General features: G+C 38.6%; 2 protein-coding genes across 2 annotated transcripts; both read right to left on the bottom strand.

Moving 5' to 3' along the window:
- Nucleotides 1-1,873: 1,873 nt before the first annotated feature.
- Nucleotides 1,874-7,300, bottom strand: LOC148113655 (vomeronasal type-2 receptor 26-like). Its single transcript, XM_087893243.1, has 5 exons — nt 7,104-7,300; nt 6,217-6,508; nt 5,729-5,768; nt 3,116-3,286; nt 1,874-2,979 (listed from the first exon to the last, which is right to left on the bottom strand). Exons 1-5 carry the CDS (start codon nt 7,298-7,300, stop codon nt 2,081-2,083), a joined length of 1,599 nt encoding a protein of 532 aa, XP_087749369.1. The 3' UTR covers nt 1,874-2,080.
- Nucleotides 7,301-12,523: 5,223 nt separating this feature from the next.
- LOC148113656 (vomeronasal type-2 receptor 26-like) lies at nt 12,524-17,832 on the bottom strand. Its single transcript, XM_087893244.1, has 4 exons — nt 17,636-17,832; nt 16,747-17,038; nt 13,646-13,772; nt 12,524-13,509 (listed from the first exon to the last, which is right to left on the bottom strand). The coding sequence occupies exons 1-4, from the start codon at nt 17,830-17,832 to the stop codon at nt 12,611-12,613; spliced, it is 1,515 nt and encodes a 504-aa protein (XP_087749370.1). The 3' UTR covers nt 12,524-12,610.
- Between the last annotated feature and the right edge of the window lie 1,408 nt (nt 17,833-19,240).

Here is a 19,240-nt window from a genome sequence, read left to right on the forward strand (position 1 = left end):
CTCCCATGTAACACCTCTCCTAGCGCGAGCTGCACTGGCTCCCGGTGGTCTTCCGGGTGCGCTTCAAGGTTTTGGTTACCACCTTTAAAGCACTCCATGGCTTAGGGCCTGGTTATTTACGGGACTGCCTACTACCACCAATAGCCTCCCACCGGCCAGTACGCTCTCATAGAAAGGGACTCCTCCGGGTGCCGTCAGCCAAACAGTGTCGACTGGCGGCCCTAGGGGGAGAGCCTTCTCTGTGGGGGCACCTACCATCTGGAATGAGCTCCCCCCAGAGATACGGAGGATCCCGTATCTGCGCTCCTTCCGCCGTGCTGTGAAGACCTTTTTATTCCATCAAGCGGGCTTGGCCTGATCTCTTCCCTTTTTAAATATGTAAATTTTAATCTGTTTTTAAATTATTGGGGTATTTTAATTTGTCTGGGCCAAAAAGTTTAATTTGATTTTATCAGGTTTTTAAATTTTGTGCATTTATGTATTTTATTGTTGGCTGTTCACCGCCCTGAGTCCTTTGGGAGTAGGGCGGTATACAAATCAAATAAACTAAACTAAACTAAACTATGAAGTGGCTCAACCGATTTACTGATTGTTATCCCCAGCGGTGTGTTTTTATTCTTTGTATATTTCTTTTATTTATTTTTTTAAGCAGCTCAGCGACACTGACAGTAAATGGGTGAACATATAAATTCTCTTAAATAAGTAGAAAAGAATACTCCTTACAATGATATGTCATAAGGTTTTATATGGGGATATTCCTTAAATTTCAATGTATAAAACTGGTAAACTATGTGGGACATCCTGTCACCAATGATAAGAACAGGAGAAGCATCACTTGCAGAGAAGTCCAGAGTAACTCCTTTTTAATTAGGGTTGGACTATCATTATAATTTGGTCCATTTTTCCTATCCATAGCATCTATGAAATGTCTGTCTGTCTGTCTACTGTATCTATCTATCTATCTATCTATCTATCTATCTATCTATCTATCTATCTATCTATCTACCTATCTACCTACCTACCTACCTACCTACCTACCTACCTATCTACCTACCTACCTACCTACCGACCTACCTACCTACCTACCTAAATACCTACCTATATGTTTATCATCTATATATCTACATGTTTACCTATATAAATTTACAACTTTCTGTCACCTCCATCTAGTGAACACTCAAAATTTTTCCTCCAGGTTTCTTTCTAGGATTTGAGCTGAATTTCAGCTGATTTGCCAGACTTCTTATTCTAAACCAGGGATGTCAAACTCGATTTCATTGAGGGTCGCATCAGAGTTGTGTTTGACCTTGGGGGGGGCTTGGGGGGGAATGGCCAGGGTAGGCATGGCCAGCATGATGTCACTCATGTTAGGGGGCACCTGTAGTGGCCTCAGATCTCTTCTGTCACCAGGCCGGTCCTTTGATGTTACCAGGGGGGCTAGCAGGCCACATCTAAGCACCATGGTTGTAAACCATGGACGTTAAACATTGCTGCATCACATTGACATCACATGACCTTTTAGGACATTTTTCCCATTCAGGGAGCTGGGGTGGGCGTGGCCTAGGTGTGATGCCTCCAGCCCGTGGGCCACCAGATTTACATCCTACCAAGCTCTGTTTTTGCTGGCAAAGGACTGTAGCGGGCCATCACAGCCTCTCCCCCTGATCTCGCCTTCCTCCGCTGGAGACAATGGATCCCCCCCAGCCCTGCCCAGGCCACCTCATGACTGACATTGAGCTGGCCACATCCACCCTGGCCATGACAAGCCCAGTCACGCCCACCTTGGCCATGACTACTGCCCCTCCCCCGAACTCAAATGCAACCCTGATGCGGCCCTCAATGAAATAAGGTTTGACACTGCTGAAATAGAGTGTTGAAAGAGACAAAATGTTATATTCAACAACCAGGAAGCACCCAAGTAGTTCTCTTGGAATGTGCACCTATAATAAACATCAGTGTTAACAATAATCTTCCACAAATCCTCTTTTGAAAGAAATATTTTTATATATTTTTCTTGTAGAAAACTTTCTCTTCTTTTTTTGTCAGCAATTTGTTTGAGGAAAGAAGATCACATGGAGTACTAATTTCTTTTTGTGAATTGCTCCCTGTGGTTGAGCTGTGGCCGGAAAACAATGATGTAGCACTTTGGCAAGAATATGCATCCCAGTAATGCAGCACCGGAGGACAAGATGGAGAAGACCTCCACAGCTACCATGGCTTTGCCTTTTGTGCTCAGATAGGCTGGAAAGAAGGAGATCCACACACTGCAAAAGGCCAACATGCTGAAGGTGATGAACTTGGCTTCATTAAAGCTGTCGGGTAATTTACGGGCAAAAAAAGCCACAATAAAGCTGGCAATGGCCAAGATACCCATGTAGCCCAAGACACAATAGAAGAAGAAAGCTGACCCCTCATTGCATTGTAAAATCATTTCTTGGGACTGTGAATGTGTGTCCAACTCAGGGAATGGGGGAGATGCTGACAACCAAAGAATGGAAATACATACTTGGAAGAGAGAGCAGGAGAGGACAATAGAAAAGGCCAATCTTTTCCCCACCCATTTCCTCATCTGAGATCCTGGTTTAGTGGCCATGAAAGCCACAACCACAGTGATGGTTTTAGCCAGTACACTAGAAACGGCCACAGAGAAGGTGATGCCAAAAGTTGGTTGTCGGAGAAGGCAGGTCACTTTGCCAGGTTGGCTGAGGAAGAGCAAAGAAGAGAGAAAACAGAGCTGAAGAGAGACAAGAAGGGTGTAGGTGAGGGACCGATTGTTGGCTTTGACAATAGGAGTATCCCTGTACTTAATAAAAGTTCCAAGTACCCAAGATGTCAAGAAGAAGAAAGCAAGAGCTACTGAGGACAAACCAATTCCTAAGGTTTCTTCAAAGGTTAGAAACATCAGCACTTTTGAAATGCATCCTTTCTTTTCTTTATTTGGATGATGGTCTTCTGAACATTCAAAGCAATCTTCCATATCTATAAGAAAAGTCAAGGAGTTCTTCATCATGTATGCATTCCATAATACTGAAAATCACCTCATTAATTTTATCCATCAAGTAGTTTTTTAGTGCTTGCTTAAGTCTAAGGAAAAATGGTAGAATTTATACCCTACCATTTTGATTTGAAATCTTCCCTTCTGGGCAGTGAATACAGTCATAGCAGCAGAACTGATCCCCCTCAATCCCCTTCTTCCAGGACCCAGGGAAACAAGGGTCATTGCATCGAGAAAGTGGAGGAACCTGGTGATAATCATAAAAGGATTTGAAAAGGGAGATATTTAAAACTGTTTGTATTTTTTATCCTTTATATAGGGAAATTAGTTTTGCAATGATGTAGGAAAGGTCCTGTTTGAAGGGCAGGGAGAGCAGATAATTACACAGGATGATAAATTCATGGAAACATGGCCACTCTTGTGATTTCAAATGGAAATGCAAACCAAATATAGAAACATGGCTTTTTGCATTGTGATATCATTTTGTCACATTGATGAGTGCTGGATCATCAACAAAATTTGAAAAGAATGTGCCAATCTTTATTTTAAAAAAACAGAAATCGAATTTCTAAAGGGATTACCTTCAATATCGGAACATCATGGATTAAAGCATGTTTGATACAATAATTCAAACCTGGTTAAAAGTTGGGTTCCAGAAAATCACATCTTCATCAATGAATAATTCCTTCCCTTTTGGAGCCTCTAAATCCAGCTTTCCAACTCTAACTCTCTGAAAAGATCTGTTTGGAAAAGTGATCAAGTTGGTGATGTCGAATCCACCTGCTGCTTCTCCTTTCTCATTCAGGAACACTCTCTCCCCAGCTGAATTGTTGAAAGAAATGCCTTGAAGAAATGAATGAAGCTGCTTGAAAGAGAAGAGGTAGACAATTGAAAGCAATATAACAGAGAAGAGAACAACATATTCAAATTTCATTCACTCATTCTTTATATTCCAATAACTCTTAATAAATATGTAAGCTTAGAAATTTGATAATCAATATGGACATGTATATTTCCATGCCCACTCCATTATTTCTTTGATATTATTTTCAGGAAAGGTAGAAATAAATTGAAGCACAATGAAAATAGGCTTTTGGAATTATGTCAGGTCCTTCAATTATATTTTATGTCCACTACTTAAACCACATAAATCCACATATCTATCCTTTCCTCACTGGTACAAAGCTATTTGGGAGTCTGATTCATTTCTTTTAGCCAGATTTTAGAATCAGAGACTTAGGCATTATTTGACTATTGCAAAGATAGAGTTGTTTGAAACTATGCAAGCCACATCTAAGAAGGACCACTTCATTCCCCTAAATCTCTGATAGAGACAGAAATCTCAGCTTGTCACTCATGAAAAGTTCATGAGCCACTCAAAAAGTTCTTGGAGAATTGATTATTTTTTTTAGAAGAGACAATGAAATGTAATGTCAATTATCATCTTAACTAATGCTTATTGTGCAATCTATGGTGATTTATTAAATAACTCCTACTAATACCTAAATCATGATTCTTATAGTAGCTTCTGGGTGATCAGAATAGCAGAATACCTGAATGATAAAATAAGAACACAAACCACTTTTTCTGTATCTGTTTTATACAACACAACATTGGAAGGGACCTTGGAGGTCTTCTAGTACACAACTCTGCTCAAGGAGAAGACCCTACAACAATTTAGACAAATGACTCTCCAATCACTTCATTAAAATCTCCAGTTATGTAGCAAAGACAAGTTTTTGCATTAATTCATTGTTCTATCAAGACATTCTTCCTTATTTCTATGTTTTTCTCATACTTAAGATAATTCTACATGCAGAAAATATTAAGACTTTCCAGAATGGGTTCAAAGCATAATTCTACATCAAACTGCTCACTGAAATGAAAGAAGAGTCCAATTCAAAGAGAATACCTGCCAAGGCTGCAGATTTGGAAGATCATTGTTTTTACTCATACTTTTCTTCCAATTGTACCCCAACATGTGTAGAGCCTGCAAAGCATGAGCCACAGCATAAACAGCATTGTAGACACTGTAGCTGTGGCCAGTCATTTGCATTTCAAACACAGGTGAAGGAAGATCCTCCAGCTTCATCTCGCCAGTGCACTGAGCATTGTCCATTCCTTGTAATTCTGGTTTTGGAAATGAACAATCAAATGATTGTTCCCAAACATTCTGCCGAAACCCATCTCTGTAGTCTGAAAGAAGATTTATGGTCTGAAGAAACTCCTTGAAACCTACAACTGCTGTTGAGTGAACAGTGAAGGAAATAGCCCCATTGTACATCTTCAGATCCCATTTGATATGAGTGCCTGGTAATACAAAATCAATCTGTGCAGTCATGATCCACACCTTCTTTAATAATGCAGTTTCCTTGCTTTCAGGATCTACCAGAAATGTGACAAATCTTAGCCATATAATTATATAGGCTTCTCCGTAGACAAGAAACACATTGGCTTTGCTATTCCTCATATTATTGGAAATAATGGAGATCATTTGAGAAAGTTCTAAGAATCTTTCCAAGTGGAGTTGTTGAGCAAGCCTTTCTATAAACGCTGAGCAGATTCCGTTCTGTGAAAGTAAGGGCTGCATTTTCTGTAAGAAATTTTCTCCATTGCTGTTATCAATTGAAAATATCCCAATCCACGTCCACCTGAAATGGTGAAGCAGTTGGATGATCCCAATGTATTGATGGTCCTCTTTGGGGACCATGAAATATAGTGAAGAGAGCTTACTGGTCTGAAATTCCTCTTGGGCTAATGAGCCATATGTCAGCTGAAAGAAATTCCAGGAGCATTCTTTAGAGTCTTTAGTTTAAATTTAATTTTCCTATCTTGTTTTCATATAAAATATATCCAAGGAGTATTCCCCCCCCAAACATTCTTCTAAGAATCTAATAATAAATTTCTTGGACTAGAAGACCTCCAAGGTCCTTTCCAACTCTGTTATTCTGAGGATGTTCTCATTGCGTGAAAATATTTCAAACACATGTACTCGATCAACTGTTTTAAAAGAAGCCATTGAAATCTTCTCTCAGATATTGATCCTTGATACTCATTTCCTGTATCTGGCATTGTAGTTTCAGAAAAGAAGGCTAAGTAGTAGAACTTAAGCCATGTAGAACATCTTAACAGAAATCCAAGCCTAATGTTTGATTCCCATTAATTATTCTGTTAACAACCATAAAATTAAGAATTTTCTGCTCAACCCTTTCAGAACTTACTTGTGGAATCTTAAACAATCCTGTAATTTCAGCTATATAAGATGATGTGACAAAATTCAATCCCCCAATGATAGCCATTAGATTCTTCTGGGTGTCACATTTGTAGTTAGGGACAAATTCCTGGGACTTAAAAAGTAGGTCCAGAATGCTGCGATAGGTCTTCCTTGAAACGTAGTAACTGTCATAGATGTGGAACCCAAGAGTGACATTAGGTAAGATCTGAAAATCCTCATTGATCTCTTTCACAGCAAAGGCCAAGGCAAGGATGTGCTGGTAGAATTTGATTAATACACTGCAAATGATTTAAATACCTCAGTTGAAAAAGGAAGTTGGCAAATTCTCATATTGTGGCATCATTTCTATATGAAAAAGCAAACATTTCATTCTCTAATGAAGGTAGGAAAGTAGTAGATTTTCTAAAATACTGAATAATTTGTACACAGTTCAAATTTGCTTTTCTACAGTAATTGCACGATTTGCAACGAATATCCTCTACAATAATATAAAAAATAGTGCTTTTTCATGAAACTTCATTTAGTGTCTAATTTCCCCCAAGGAATGGAATATGAATAATTCCAGCATGTATCAGTCATTTATTGTATGCATCTTTTGTTAAGAGTGACAATACCGATTTTTTTTTAAAAAAAACACATTATCTTAAGCTTACTAAATGTTCTTCAAAAGATGATTTCAACCAAATTTTCATACATTATATGACAAACACTTCACCATAAAGTAAAGAAAAAGGTTTATTCCATAACTAAAAACATTTGAAAAATAGACTTGGATTAGATATAAAGGCTACATTTTTACTGAGAACCTTTTACTCTCAAAAGCAATTTTTGGGAAACTAATTAACATTAGAAAAAGAAAAAAAGAATCTTTACCTTGGTGTGTCATAAGATGTTTCATAAGGATGTTCATTAAAATTAATTTCATGAAGGTTGTAATAGGTGTGGGACATGATCCCACCAACGATGAGGTCACCAGGTTGGTACCACTCATGTGGAACAAGGAAAGCATCACTTGCTGGGCAGCTCAGAGTCACTATTTTGTTCACCACAAACACTAGAAGGAGCCACATTTTGATAATGTCTCTGTCTTTCATCTCATCCTACAATAAAGGTTGCATTATTCCAATAGCTAATACAGTGATTTATTCAAGGTTTATATCTGAGAGTCGACCTAATCAGAGAATTCACCAATAGGTATTTGGATATCCATGAGAGGGAAAATTTGTGTGTTCAATAGAATCAGCGTTTGAACAGATACACTGGAAGAAGAGAATAGAGGGAGGAAACTCATTGCAATGACTCTGACACACAGCCATTATTATTTTTGTGCCAATCTCTCTGGGGTTCAAGATACGTTGATTGTTGTTGAATTGAAATAACCTTCTGTGCAGTCTTTGATGTTTTTGCCTAGGGAAGAAAATAAGGTGATTCCTGTAGGACATAATTACTTAGATTTTGATGAAAGAATAAGTGTCTGTTGTTTAAATGCTTTTTGAAATGCAGAATTGCTAATAAAGTGTACAAGGGGGGAATTTGCCACACAAAATAGACTTCTTCTTTTTTTGAAATTTATGTTGTTTTTACTATGAATGCTAAATGCATTTCACCTTCCTTTTATAGTATTAACATGCATAGATGTTTTGGCATTTCCTCATTTTAAGGAGTTTTCCATTATTTCTAGATCTCCCTAGAATGTCTTTCACAATGTACTGTAGAAAGTTAACAGCCTCCCCTTTACTAGAAGAATGAAATATTTTAGGAAATATTAAAAAGGCAGAATATTTCCCTTAAAACAGAAATAAAAATTTTAAAAGGAAACAGAAACTCAGCCTCAGCTCACTGCCCCCAGCATATATTTTGGTGCCAGCCTATCTACAAGACAAAAGACTGGTCCAGCCTATCTACAAGACAAAAGACCTTCACTCCCCAGGACATAATAGGATTAGCCCTCTACCTATCTTGCAGCAGAGCTAACCACATGGCACCAAGGAACATTATATCAGTCCAAGATTCAACCAAACTTGATTCTGACTGCCTACAAAGTGAGCTATGACCCCTGCATAGTCCCCTGGGAGTCCGACAACAACCAATAGAACACATTTCTTGCACAGGAATAGGAAGCTCATGGGCAAGGCATGGGCAAAATCTCAATTTGCTCCATAAAGTTACAGTTGTCTCCATCACTAATAGTATCTATGGTTGGGACTGGATCTGTCAGCCTCCAGGAAAATGGTTACAATGGATTGGCGGAATCTACCCCTATGATGGAAGCAAATCGTATTCAGCTTATCTTTACAGCTGCACCACCATTGCTTCAGACAATGCCAAGAATGAGTTTTCCCTTCAGTTGAACTTGTCAGCTGCTGACACTGTGCTGCTGACAACATCAACAACAATCAGCCTGACCTCAATACCAGGGAATATTCTGGAAAAGATATTCAAGCAACAAATCACGGAACACCTAGAAGCAAACCAAGTAACAACCAAAAGCCAACATGGGTTTATCAAAAACAGGCCATGCCAGACTAATCTTATTGCATTCTTTGACAAAGTGACAAAATTAGTGGACAAGAGGAATGCTGTCAATTTAATTTACTTGGACTTCAGTTAAGCATTTGATAAAATAAACCATAACCTACCACTAGATAAAGTAGAAAAATGTGCGTTAGACAGCATCACCACCAGATGGATTCGTAACTGGCTGACCAATCACACACAACATGTAGTCACCAATGGAACTGCATCTACATGGAGGGAAGTATGCAGTGGAGTACCCCAGGGCTCTGTTTTACACCCAATGCTCTTCAACATCTTCATCAATGACTTGGACGAGGGGATAGATGGGGAACTCATCAGATTTAAAGATGACACCAAGCTGGCAGGAATAGCCAACACTCCAGAAGATAGGCTCAAGATACAGAAGGATCTTGACAGACTTGAACATTTGGCACTATCTAACAAAATGAAATTCAACAGTGAAAAAAGTAAGGTTCTACATTTAGGAACGAAAAACAAAATGCACAGGTACCATATATGTGGTACCTTGCTCAATAGTAGTAACTGTGGGAGGAATCTTGGAGTCCTAGTGGGGAACCATTTAGATATGAGCCAGCAGTGTGCAGCAGCTGCCAAAAAAGCCAACACAGTTCTGGGCTGCATAAACAGAGGGATAGAACCAAGATCACGTGAAGTCTTAATACTACTTTATAATGCCTTGGTAAGGCCACATTTGGAATCCTGCATATAGTTTTGGTCGCCACGATGTAAAAAAGATGAGGAGGCTCTAGAAAGAGCAACAAAGATGATTAGGGGACTGGAGTCTAAAACATATGAAGAACGGTTGCAGGAACTGGGTATGTCTAGTTTAATGAAGAGAAGGACTAGGGGAGACATGATAGCCGTGTTCCAATATCTCAGGGGTTGCCACAAAGAAGAGGGAATAGAAGACCACCAAGGTCCCTTCCAACTCTGTTATTCTATTCTATTATTGTGTCAGAGAACCACACTGACTACCTTTGCCTGATCTTCTGAGCAAAACCAGGAAGCTGATTCTGACAGGGCATTTTTGTTCCATCCAGCAAATCAAAATTCAGATAATGAAATCAGTAAACTCCTAGAGGAATATATCTCCCAGAAGAACATCTGAAAGAGTGAACCTAGACACACGTAGAAGTCAAGTCAAGGAGAGGTTGAAAAATAGACAACTTCTGCCAAATTAATCCAGCTGTCTGAGTCCACTCCAAAGAATTTAGGCTGATTAGTAAACTTATCATTGATGGCATTGAAATGACATCCTTTTGTGCAGCTCACTATTCAGTTAAAAATTAGATTGAATTTATATCATGTCATTGCTCATTTCATCTTCTAATCCTTCAGATTAACTTTACTTTATTTTTATTTTACTTTATTTTTCTTTAACTTTATTTTTTATTTTATTATTTTACCAGTGGTGGAATTCAATTTTTTTTATTACCAGTTCTGTGGTTGTGGCTTGGTGGGCATGGCAGGGGTAGGATACTGCAAAATCTCCATTTCCACCCCACTCTGGGACCAGCCATAGGTGGTATTTGCTAGTTCTCTGAAATTCCCGCTACTGGTTCTCTGAACTACTCAAAATTACCACTACCAGTTCTCCAGAATCTGTCAGAACCTGCTGGATTTCACCCCTGCTCCATCCCACAGGATTGGGTCAAAAGAAAAGTTGTGGTCTCTACATGGGAGAAGGACTGCTTCTTCTTCCCCAACAAAAAAATCTGGAAAATCTGTGTATTTAACCAGTAACTTGGTAATTCCCCCTTTGGGGTTTTCTGCCAGTTACTGCAATGGATCTTCTGGTCTGCTGCTTGTACTTGGACAAGTTGATAAGTTGAAGCTGTAAAAGACAGAGTTCCGGTTTCCAATTTATAATAGGATTTGAAGTTTCAGGCTCTTTGATCCCAAGATGATCCGAAAGGGATGGTGGCTGGTGAACATCTTCAAAAAAAACCCCAAGAAAATCCCATTGCCTGTTAAAAATAAAGCACCTTTGGCACAGATGTCACCTTTGTTGTGGGAGTTACATTTTCTGACAATGTGCTTCTAGGTACAATTCAAGGTGCTGGTTGTCCCCTTTCAATGCTACATGGCTTGGGACCAGGTTATTTGAAGAATTGACTCTTCCTGATCACATCCATGTGATCCAGTGGAGCAGGGAGGCAGCGAACGATGTGAGTCCTCTCTCTTAAGTAAGGAAATCTGTGGGGACCCAGAAGAAGTCTCTTCTTCATGATGGCTCCCTCCCTCTGGAACATCATCAACACTGATACTAGATTGGTCCCTACTTCCATCCTCTTTTGCAAAGCCATGAGCATCTGGTTTTGTCAATTGGCTTGTGGAACCCAGAATGTGTTGGAACCTATGAAGTAGCTCAACCGATTTACTGATTGTTATCCCCAGCGGTGTGTTTTTATTCTTTGTATATTTTTTTTATTTTTTCTTTAAGCAGCTCAGCGACACTGACAGTAAATGGGTGAACATATAAATTCTCTTAAATAAGTAGAAAAGAATACTCCTTACAATGATATGTCATAAGGTTTTATATGAGGATATTTCTTAAATTTCAATTTATAAAACTGGTAAACTATGTGGGACATCCTGTCACCAATGATAAGAACAGGAGAAGCATCACTTGCAGAGAAGTCCAGAGTAACTCCTTTTTAATTAGGGTTGGACTATCATTATAATTTGGTCCATTTTTCCTATCCATAGCATCTATGAAATGTCTGTCTGTCTGTCTACTGTATCTATCTATCTATCTATCTATCTATCTATCTATCTATCTATCTATCTACCTACCTACCTACCTACCTACCTACCTACCTACCTACTTAAATACCTACCTATATGTTTATCATCTATATATCTACATGTTTACCTATATAAATTTACAACTTTCTGTCACCTCCATCTAGTGAACATTCAAAATTTTCCTCCAGGTTTCTTTCTAGGATTTGAGCTGAATTTGAGCTGATTTTCGTGAAAAATGCCACACTTCTTATTCTAAACCAGGGATGTCAAACTCGATTTCATTGAGGGTCGCATCAGAGTTGTGTTTGACCTTGGGGGGGGCTTGGGGGGGAATGGCCAGGGTAGGCATGGCCAGCATGATGTCACTCATACCAGGGGGGCTTGCAGGCCACATCTAAGCACCTGTTCTAAACCATGGATGTTAAACATCACTGCATCACATTGACATCACATGACCTTTTGCGACATTTTTCCCATTCAGGGAGCTGGGGTGGGCGTGGCGTAGGTGCAATGCCTCCAGCCCATGGGCCACCAGATTTACATCCTACCAAGCTCTGTTTTTGCTGGCAAAGGACTGTAGGAGGCCATCACAGCCTCTCCCCCTGATCTCGCCTTCCTCTGCTGGAAACAATGGATTCCCCCCCAGCCCTGCACAGGCCACCGTAGGTGCTGTGTCATGACTGACATTGAGTTGGCCACACACACCCTGGTCATGCCCAGCCCAGCCATGTGCACCTTGGCCATGCCCACCTTGGCCATGCCCACCTTGGCCATGCCCAGCCCAGTCACGCCCACCTTGGCCATGACTTCTGCCCCTCCCCCGAGCTCAAATGCAACCCTGATGCGGCCCTCAATGAAATAAGGTTTGACACTGCTGAAATAGACTGTTGAAAGAGACAAAATGTTATATTCAACAACCAGGAAGCACACAAGTACTTCTCTTGGAATGTGTATCTATAATAAACATCAGTGTTAACAATAATCCTCCACAAATCCTCTTTTGAAAGAAATATTTTTATATATATTTCTTGTAGAAATCTTTCTCTTCTTTTTTTGTCAGCAATTTGTTTGAGGAAAGAAGATCACATGGGGCACTAATTTCTTTTTGTGAGATGCTCCCTGTGGTTGAGCTGTGGCCGGAAAACAATGATGTAGCATTTTGGCAGGAATATGCATCCCAGTAATGCAGCACCGGAGGACAAGATGGAGAAGACCTCCACAGCTACCATGGCTTTTCCTTTTGTGCTCAGATAGGCTGGAAAGAAGGAGATCCACACACTGCAAAAGGCCAACATGCTGAAGGTGATAAACTTGGCTTCATTAAAGCTGTCGGGTAATTTACGGGCAAAAAAAGCCACAATAAAGCTGGCAATGGCCAAGATACCCATGTAGCCCAAGACACAATAGAAGAAGAAAGCGGACCCCTCATTGCATTGTAAAATCATTTCTTGGGACTGTGAATGTGTGTCCAACTCAGGGAATGGGGGAGATGTTGACAACCAAAGAATGGAAATACATACTTGGAAGAGGGAGCAGGAGAGGACAATAGAAAAGGCCAATCTTTTCCCCACCCATTTTCTCATCTGAGAACCTGGTTTAGTGGCCATGAAAGCCACAACCACAGTGAAGGTTTTGGCCAATACACTAGAAATGGCCACAGAGAAGGTGATGCCAAAAGTTGGTTGTCGGAGAAGGAAGGTCACTTTGCCAGGTTGGCTGAGGAAGAGCAAAGAGGAGAGAAAACAGAGCTGAAGAGAGACAAGAAGGGTGTAGGTGAGGGACCGATTGTTGGCTTTGACAATAGGAGTATCCCTGTACTTAATAAAAGTTCCAAGTACCCAAGATGTCAAGAAGAAGAAAGCAAGAGCTACTGAGGACAAACCAATTCCTAAGGTTTCTTCAAAGGTTAGAAACATCAGCACTTTTGAAATGCATCCTTTCTTTTCTTTATTTGGATGATGGTCTTCTGAACATTCAAAGCAATCTTCCATATCTATAAGAAAAGTCAAGGAGTTCTTCATCATGTATGCATTCCATAATACTGAAAATCACCTCATTAATTTTATCCATCAAGTAGTTTTTTAGTGCTTGCTTAAGTCTAAGGAAAAATGATATAATTTATACCCTACCATTTTGATTTGAAATCTTCCCTTCTGGGCAGGGAACACAGTCATAGCAGCAGAAATGATCCCCCTCAATCCCCTTCTTCCAGGATCCAGGGAAACAAGGGTCATTGCATCGAGAAAGTGGAGGAACCTGGTGATAATCATAAAAGGATTTGCAAACGGAGATATTTAAAACTGTTTGTATTTTTTATCCTTTATATAGGGAAATTAGTTTTGCAATGATGTAGGAAAGGTCCTGTTTGAAGGGCACGGTAAGCAAATAATTACACAGGATGATAAATTCATGGAAACATGGCCACTCTTGTGATTTCAAATGGAAATGCAAACCAAATATAGAAACATGGCTTTTTGCATTGTGATATCGTTTTGTCACATTGATGAGTGCTGGATCATCAACAAAATTTGAAAAGAATGTGCCAATCTTTATTTAAAAAAAACAGAAATCGAATTTCTAACGGGATTAACTTCAATATCAGAACATAATGGATTAAAGCATGTTTAATACAATAATTCAAACCTGGTTAAAAGTTGGGTTCCAGAAAATCACATCTTCATCAATGAATAATTCCTTCCCTTTTGGAGCCTCTAAATCCAGCTTTCCAACTCTAACTCTCTGAAAAGATCTGTTTGGAAAAGTGATCAAGTTGGTGATGTCGAATCCACCTGCTGCTTCTCCTTTCTCATTCAGGAACACTCTCTCCCCAGCTGAATTGTTGAAAGAAATGCCTTGAAGAAATGAATGAAGCTACATGAAAGAGAAGAGGTAGACAATTGAAAGCAATATATCAGAGAAGAGAACAACATATTCAAATTTCATTCACTCATTCTTTATATTCCAATAACTCTTAATAAATATGTAAGCTTAGAAATTTGATAATCAATATGGACATGTATATTTCCATGCCCACTCCATTATTTCTTTGATATTATTTTAAGGAAAGGTAGAAATAAATTGAAGCACAATGAAAATAGGCTTTTGGAATTATGTCAGGTCCTTCAATTATATTTTATGTCCACTACTTAAACCACATAAATCCACGTATCTATCCTTTCCTCACTGGTACAAAGATATTTGGGAATCTGATTCATTTCTTTTAGCCAGATTTTAGAATCAGAGACTTAGGCATTATTTGACTATTGCAAAGATAGAGTTGTTTGAAACTATGCAAGCCACATCTAAGAAGGACCACTTCATTCCCCTAAATCTCTGATAGAGACAGAAATCTCAGCTTGTCACTCATGAAAAGTTCATGAGCCACTCAAAAAGTTCTTGGAGAATTGATTATTTTTTTTAGAAGAGACAATGAAATGTAATGTCAATTATCATCTTAACTAATGCTTATTGTGCAATCTATGGTGATTTATTAAATAACTCCTACTAATACCTAAATCATGATTCTTATAGTAGCTTCTGGGTGATCAGAATAGCAGAATACCTGAATGATAAAATAAGAACACAAACCACTTTTTCTGCATCTGTTTTATACAACACAACATTGGAAGGGACCTTGGAGGTCTTCTAGTACACAACTCTGCTCAAGGAGAAGACCCTACAACAATTTAGACAAATGACTCTCCAATCACTTCATTAAAATCTCCAGTTATGTAGCAAAGACAAGTTTTTGCATTAATTCATTGTTCTATCAAGACATTCTTCCTTATTTCTATGTTTTTCTCATACTTAAGATAATTCTGCATGCAGAAAATATTAAGACTTTCCAGAATGGGTTCAAAGCATAATTCTACATCAAACTGCTCACTGAAATGAAAGAAGAGTCCAATTCAAAGAGAATACCTGCCAAGGCTGCAGATTTGGAAGATCATTGTTTTTACTCATACTTTTCTTCCAATTGAACCCCAACATGTGTAGAGCCTGCAAAGCATGAGCCACAGCATAAACAGCATTGTAGACACTGTAGCTGTGGCCAGTCATTTCCATTTCAAATACAGGCCCAGGAAGATCCTCCAGTTTCATCTCGCCAGTGCACTGAGCATTGTCCATTCCTTGTAATTCTGGTTTTGGAAATGAACAATCAAATGATTGTTCCCAAACATTCTGCCGAAACCCATCTCTGTAGTCTGAAAGAAGATTTATGGTCTGAAGAAACTCCTTGAAACCTACAACTGCTGTTGAGTGAACAGTGAAGGAAATAGCCCCATTGTACATCTTCAGATCCCATTTGATATGAGTGCCTGGTAATACAAAATCAATCTGTGCAGTCATGATCCACACCTTCTTTAATAATGCAGTTTCCTTGCTTTCAGGATCTACCAGAAATGTGACAAATCTTAGCCATATAATTATATAGGCTTCTCCGTAGACAAGAAACACATTGGCTTTGCTATTCCTCATATTATTGGAAATAATGGAGATCATTTGAGAAAGTTCTAAGAATCTTTCCAAGTGGAGTTGTTGAGCAAGCCTTTCTATAAACGCTGAGCAGATTCCGTTCTGTGAAAGTAAGGGCTGCATTTTCTGTAAGAAATTTTCTCCATTGCTGTTATCAATTGAAAATATCCCAATCCACGTCCACCTGAAATGGTGAAGCAGTTGGATGATCCCAATGTATTGATGGTCCTCTTTGGGGACCATGAAATATAGTGAAGAGAGCTTTCTGGTCTGAAATTCCTCTTGGGCTAATGAGCCATATGTCAGCTGAAAGAAATTCCATTAGTATTCTTTAGAGTCTTTAGTTTAAATTTAATTTTCCTATCTTGTTTTCATATAAAATATATCCAAGGAGTATTCCCCCCCCAAACATTCTTCTAAGAATCTAATAATAAATTTCTTGGACTAGAAGACCTCCAAGGTCCTTTCCAACTCTGTTATTCTGAGGATGTTCTCATTGCGTGAAAATATTTCAAACACATGTACTAGATCAACTGTTTTAAAAGAAGCCATTCAAATCTTCTCTCAGATATTGATCCTTGATACTCATTTCCTGTATCTGGCATTGTAGTTTCAGAAAAGAAGGCTAAGTAGTAGAACTTAAGCCATGTAGAACATCTTAACAGAAATCCAAGCCTAATGTTTGATTCCCATTAATTATTCTGTTAACAACCATAAAATTAAGAATTTTCTGCTCAACCCTTTCAGAACTTACTTGTGGAATCTTAAACAATCCTGTAATTTCAGCTATATAAAATGATGTGACAAAATTCAATCCCCCAATGATAGCCATTAGATTCTTCTGGGTGTCACATTTGTAGTTAGGGACAAATTCCTGGGACTTAAAAAGTAGGTCCAGAATGCTGCGATAGGTCTTCCTTGAAACGTAGTAACTGTCATAGATGTGGAACCCAAGAGTGACATTAGGTAAGATCTGAAAATCCTCATTGATCTCTTTCACAGCAAAGGCCAAGGCAAGGATGTGCTGGTAGAATTTGATTAATACACTGCAAATGATTTAAATACCTCAGTTGAAAAAGGAAGTTGGCAAATTCTCATATTGTGGCATCATTTCTATATGAAAAAGCAAACATTTCATTCTCTAATGAAGGTAGGAAAGTAGTAGATTTTCTAAAATACTGAATAATTTGTACACAGTTCAAATTTGCTTTTCTACACTAATTGCACGATTTGCAACGAATATCCTCTACAATAATATAAAAAATAGTGCTTTTTCATGAAACTTCATTTAGTGTCTAATTTCCCCCAAGGAATGGAATATGAATAATTCTAGCATGTATCAGTCATTTATTGTATGCATCTTTTGTTAGGAGTGACAATACCGATTTTTTTTCAAAAAACAACAACATTATCTTAAGCTTACTAAATGTTCTTCAAAAGATGTTTTCAACCAAATTTTCATACATTATATGACAAACACTTCACCATAAAGTAAAGATAAAGGTTTATTCCATAACTAAAAACATTTGAAAAATAGACTTGGATTAGATATAAAGGCTACATTTTTACTGAGAACCTTTTACTCTCAAAAGCAATTTTTGGGAAACTAATTAACATTAGAAAAAGAAAAAAAGAATCTTTACTTTGGTGTGTCATAAGATGTTTCATAAGGATGTTCATTAAAATTAATTTCATGAAGGTTGTAATAGGTGTGGGACATGATCCCACCAACGATGAGGTCACCAGGTTGGTACCACTCATGTGGAACAAGGAAAGCATCACTTGCTGGGCAGCTCAGAGTCACTATTTTGTTCACCACAAACACTAGAAGGAGCCACATTTTGATAATGTCTCTGTCTTTCATCTCATCCTACAATAAAGGTTGCATTATTCCAATAGCTAATACAGTGATTTATTCAAGGTTTATATCTGAGAGTCCACCTAATCAGAGAATTCACCAATAGGTATTTGGATATCCATGAGAGGGAAAATTTGTGTGTTCAATAGAATCATCATTTGAACAGATACACTGGAAGAAGAGAATAGAGGGAGGAAACTCATTGCAATGACTCTGACACACAGCCATTATTATTTTTGTGCCAATCTCTCTGGGGTTCAAGATACGTTGATTGTTGTTGAATTGAAATAACCTTCTGTGCAGTCTTTGATGTTTTTGCCTAGGGAAGAAAATAAGGTGATTCCTGTAGGACATAATTACTTAGATTTTGATGAAAGAATAAGTGTCTGTTGTTCAAATGCTTTTTGAAATGCAGAATTGCTAATAAAGTGTACAAGGGGGAATTTGCCACACAAAATAGACTTCTTCTTTTGAAATTTATGTTGTTTTTACTATGAATGCTAAATGCATTTCACCTTCCTTTTATAGTATTAACATGCATAGATGTTTTGGCATTTCCTCATTTTAAGGAGTTTTCCATTATTTCTAGATCTCCCTAGAATGTCTTTCACAATGTACTGTAGAAAGTTAACAGCCTCCCCTTTACTAGAAGAATGAAATATTTTAGGAAATATTAAAAAGGCAGAATATTTCCATTAAAACAGAAACTCAGCGTCAGCTCACTGCCCCCAGCATATATTTTGGTGCCAGCCTATCTACAAGAAAAAAGACTGGTCCAGCCTATCTACAAGGCAAAAGACCATCCCTCCCCAGGACATAATAGGATTAGCCCTCTATCCATCTTGCAGCAGAGCTAACCACATGGCACCAAGGAACATTATATCAGTCCAAGGTTCAACCAAACTTGATTCTGACTGCCTACAAAGTGAGCTATGACCCCTGCATAGTCCTTTGGGAGTCCGACAAAAACCAATAGAACACAGTTCTTGCACAGGAATAGGAAGCTCATGGGCAAGGCATGGGCAAAATCTCAATTTGCTCCATAAAGTTACAGTTGTCTCCATCACTAATAGTATCTGTTTTACGCCTAGTGCTCTTCAACATCTTCATCAATGACTTGGACGAGGGGATAGATGGGGAACTCATCAGATTTAAAGATGACACCAAGCTGGCAGGAATAGCCAACACTCCAGAAGATAGGCTCAAGATACAGAAGGATCTTGACAGACTTGAACATTTGGCACTATCTAACAAAATGAAATTCAACAGTGAAAAAAGTAAGGTTCTACATTTAGGAATGAAAAACAAAATGCACAGGTACCATATATGTGGTACCTTGCTCAATAGTAGTAACTGTGGGAGGGATCTTGGAGTCCTAGTGGGGAACCAT

This window comes from Pantherophis guttatus, chromosome 4, assembly GCF_059756535.1.
Source record: "Pantherophis guttatus breed Tessera chromosome 4, ASM5975653v1, whole genome shotgun sequence".
Classification (NCBI taxonomy): Eukaryota; Metazoa; Chordata; class Lepidosauria; order Squamata; family Colubridae; genus Pantherophis; species Pantherophis guttatus.

What these genes read in the sequence shown, in the direction of transcription:
- LOC148113656 (XM_087893244.1), bottom strand. Translation starts at nt 17,832, where the DNA reads ATGTGGCTCCTTCTAGTGTTTGTGGTGAACAAAATAGTGACTCTGAGC. An exon ending in ACATCTTATGACACACCAAA is followed by an intron (nt 17,039 to 17,635) that starts GTAAAGATTCTT and finishes AATCATTTGCAG; the next exon opens with TGTATTAATCAAATTCTACC. An exon ending in GATTGTTTAAGATTCCACAA is followed by an intron (nt 13,773 to 16,746) that starts GTAAGTTCTGAA and finishes GATTATCACCAG; the next exon opens with GTTCCTCCACTTTCTCGATG.
- LOC148113655 (XM_087893243.1), bottom strand. Translation starts at nt 7,300, where the DNA reads ATGTGGCTCCTTCTAGTGTTTGTGGTGAACAAAATAGTGACTCTGAGC. An exon ending in CCAAGAGGAATTTCAGACCA is followed by an intron (nt 3,287 to 5,728) that starts GTAAGCTCTCTT and finishes AAATACAAACAG; the next exon opens with TTTTAAATATCTCCCTTTTC. An exon ending in GAAGATTTCAAATCAAAATG is followed by an intron (nt 2,980 to 3,115) that starts GTAGGGTATAAA and finishes CTTTTCTTATAG; the next exon opens with ATATGGAAGATTGCTTTGAA.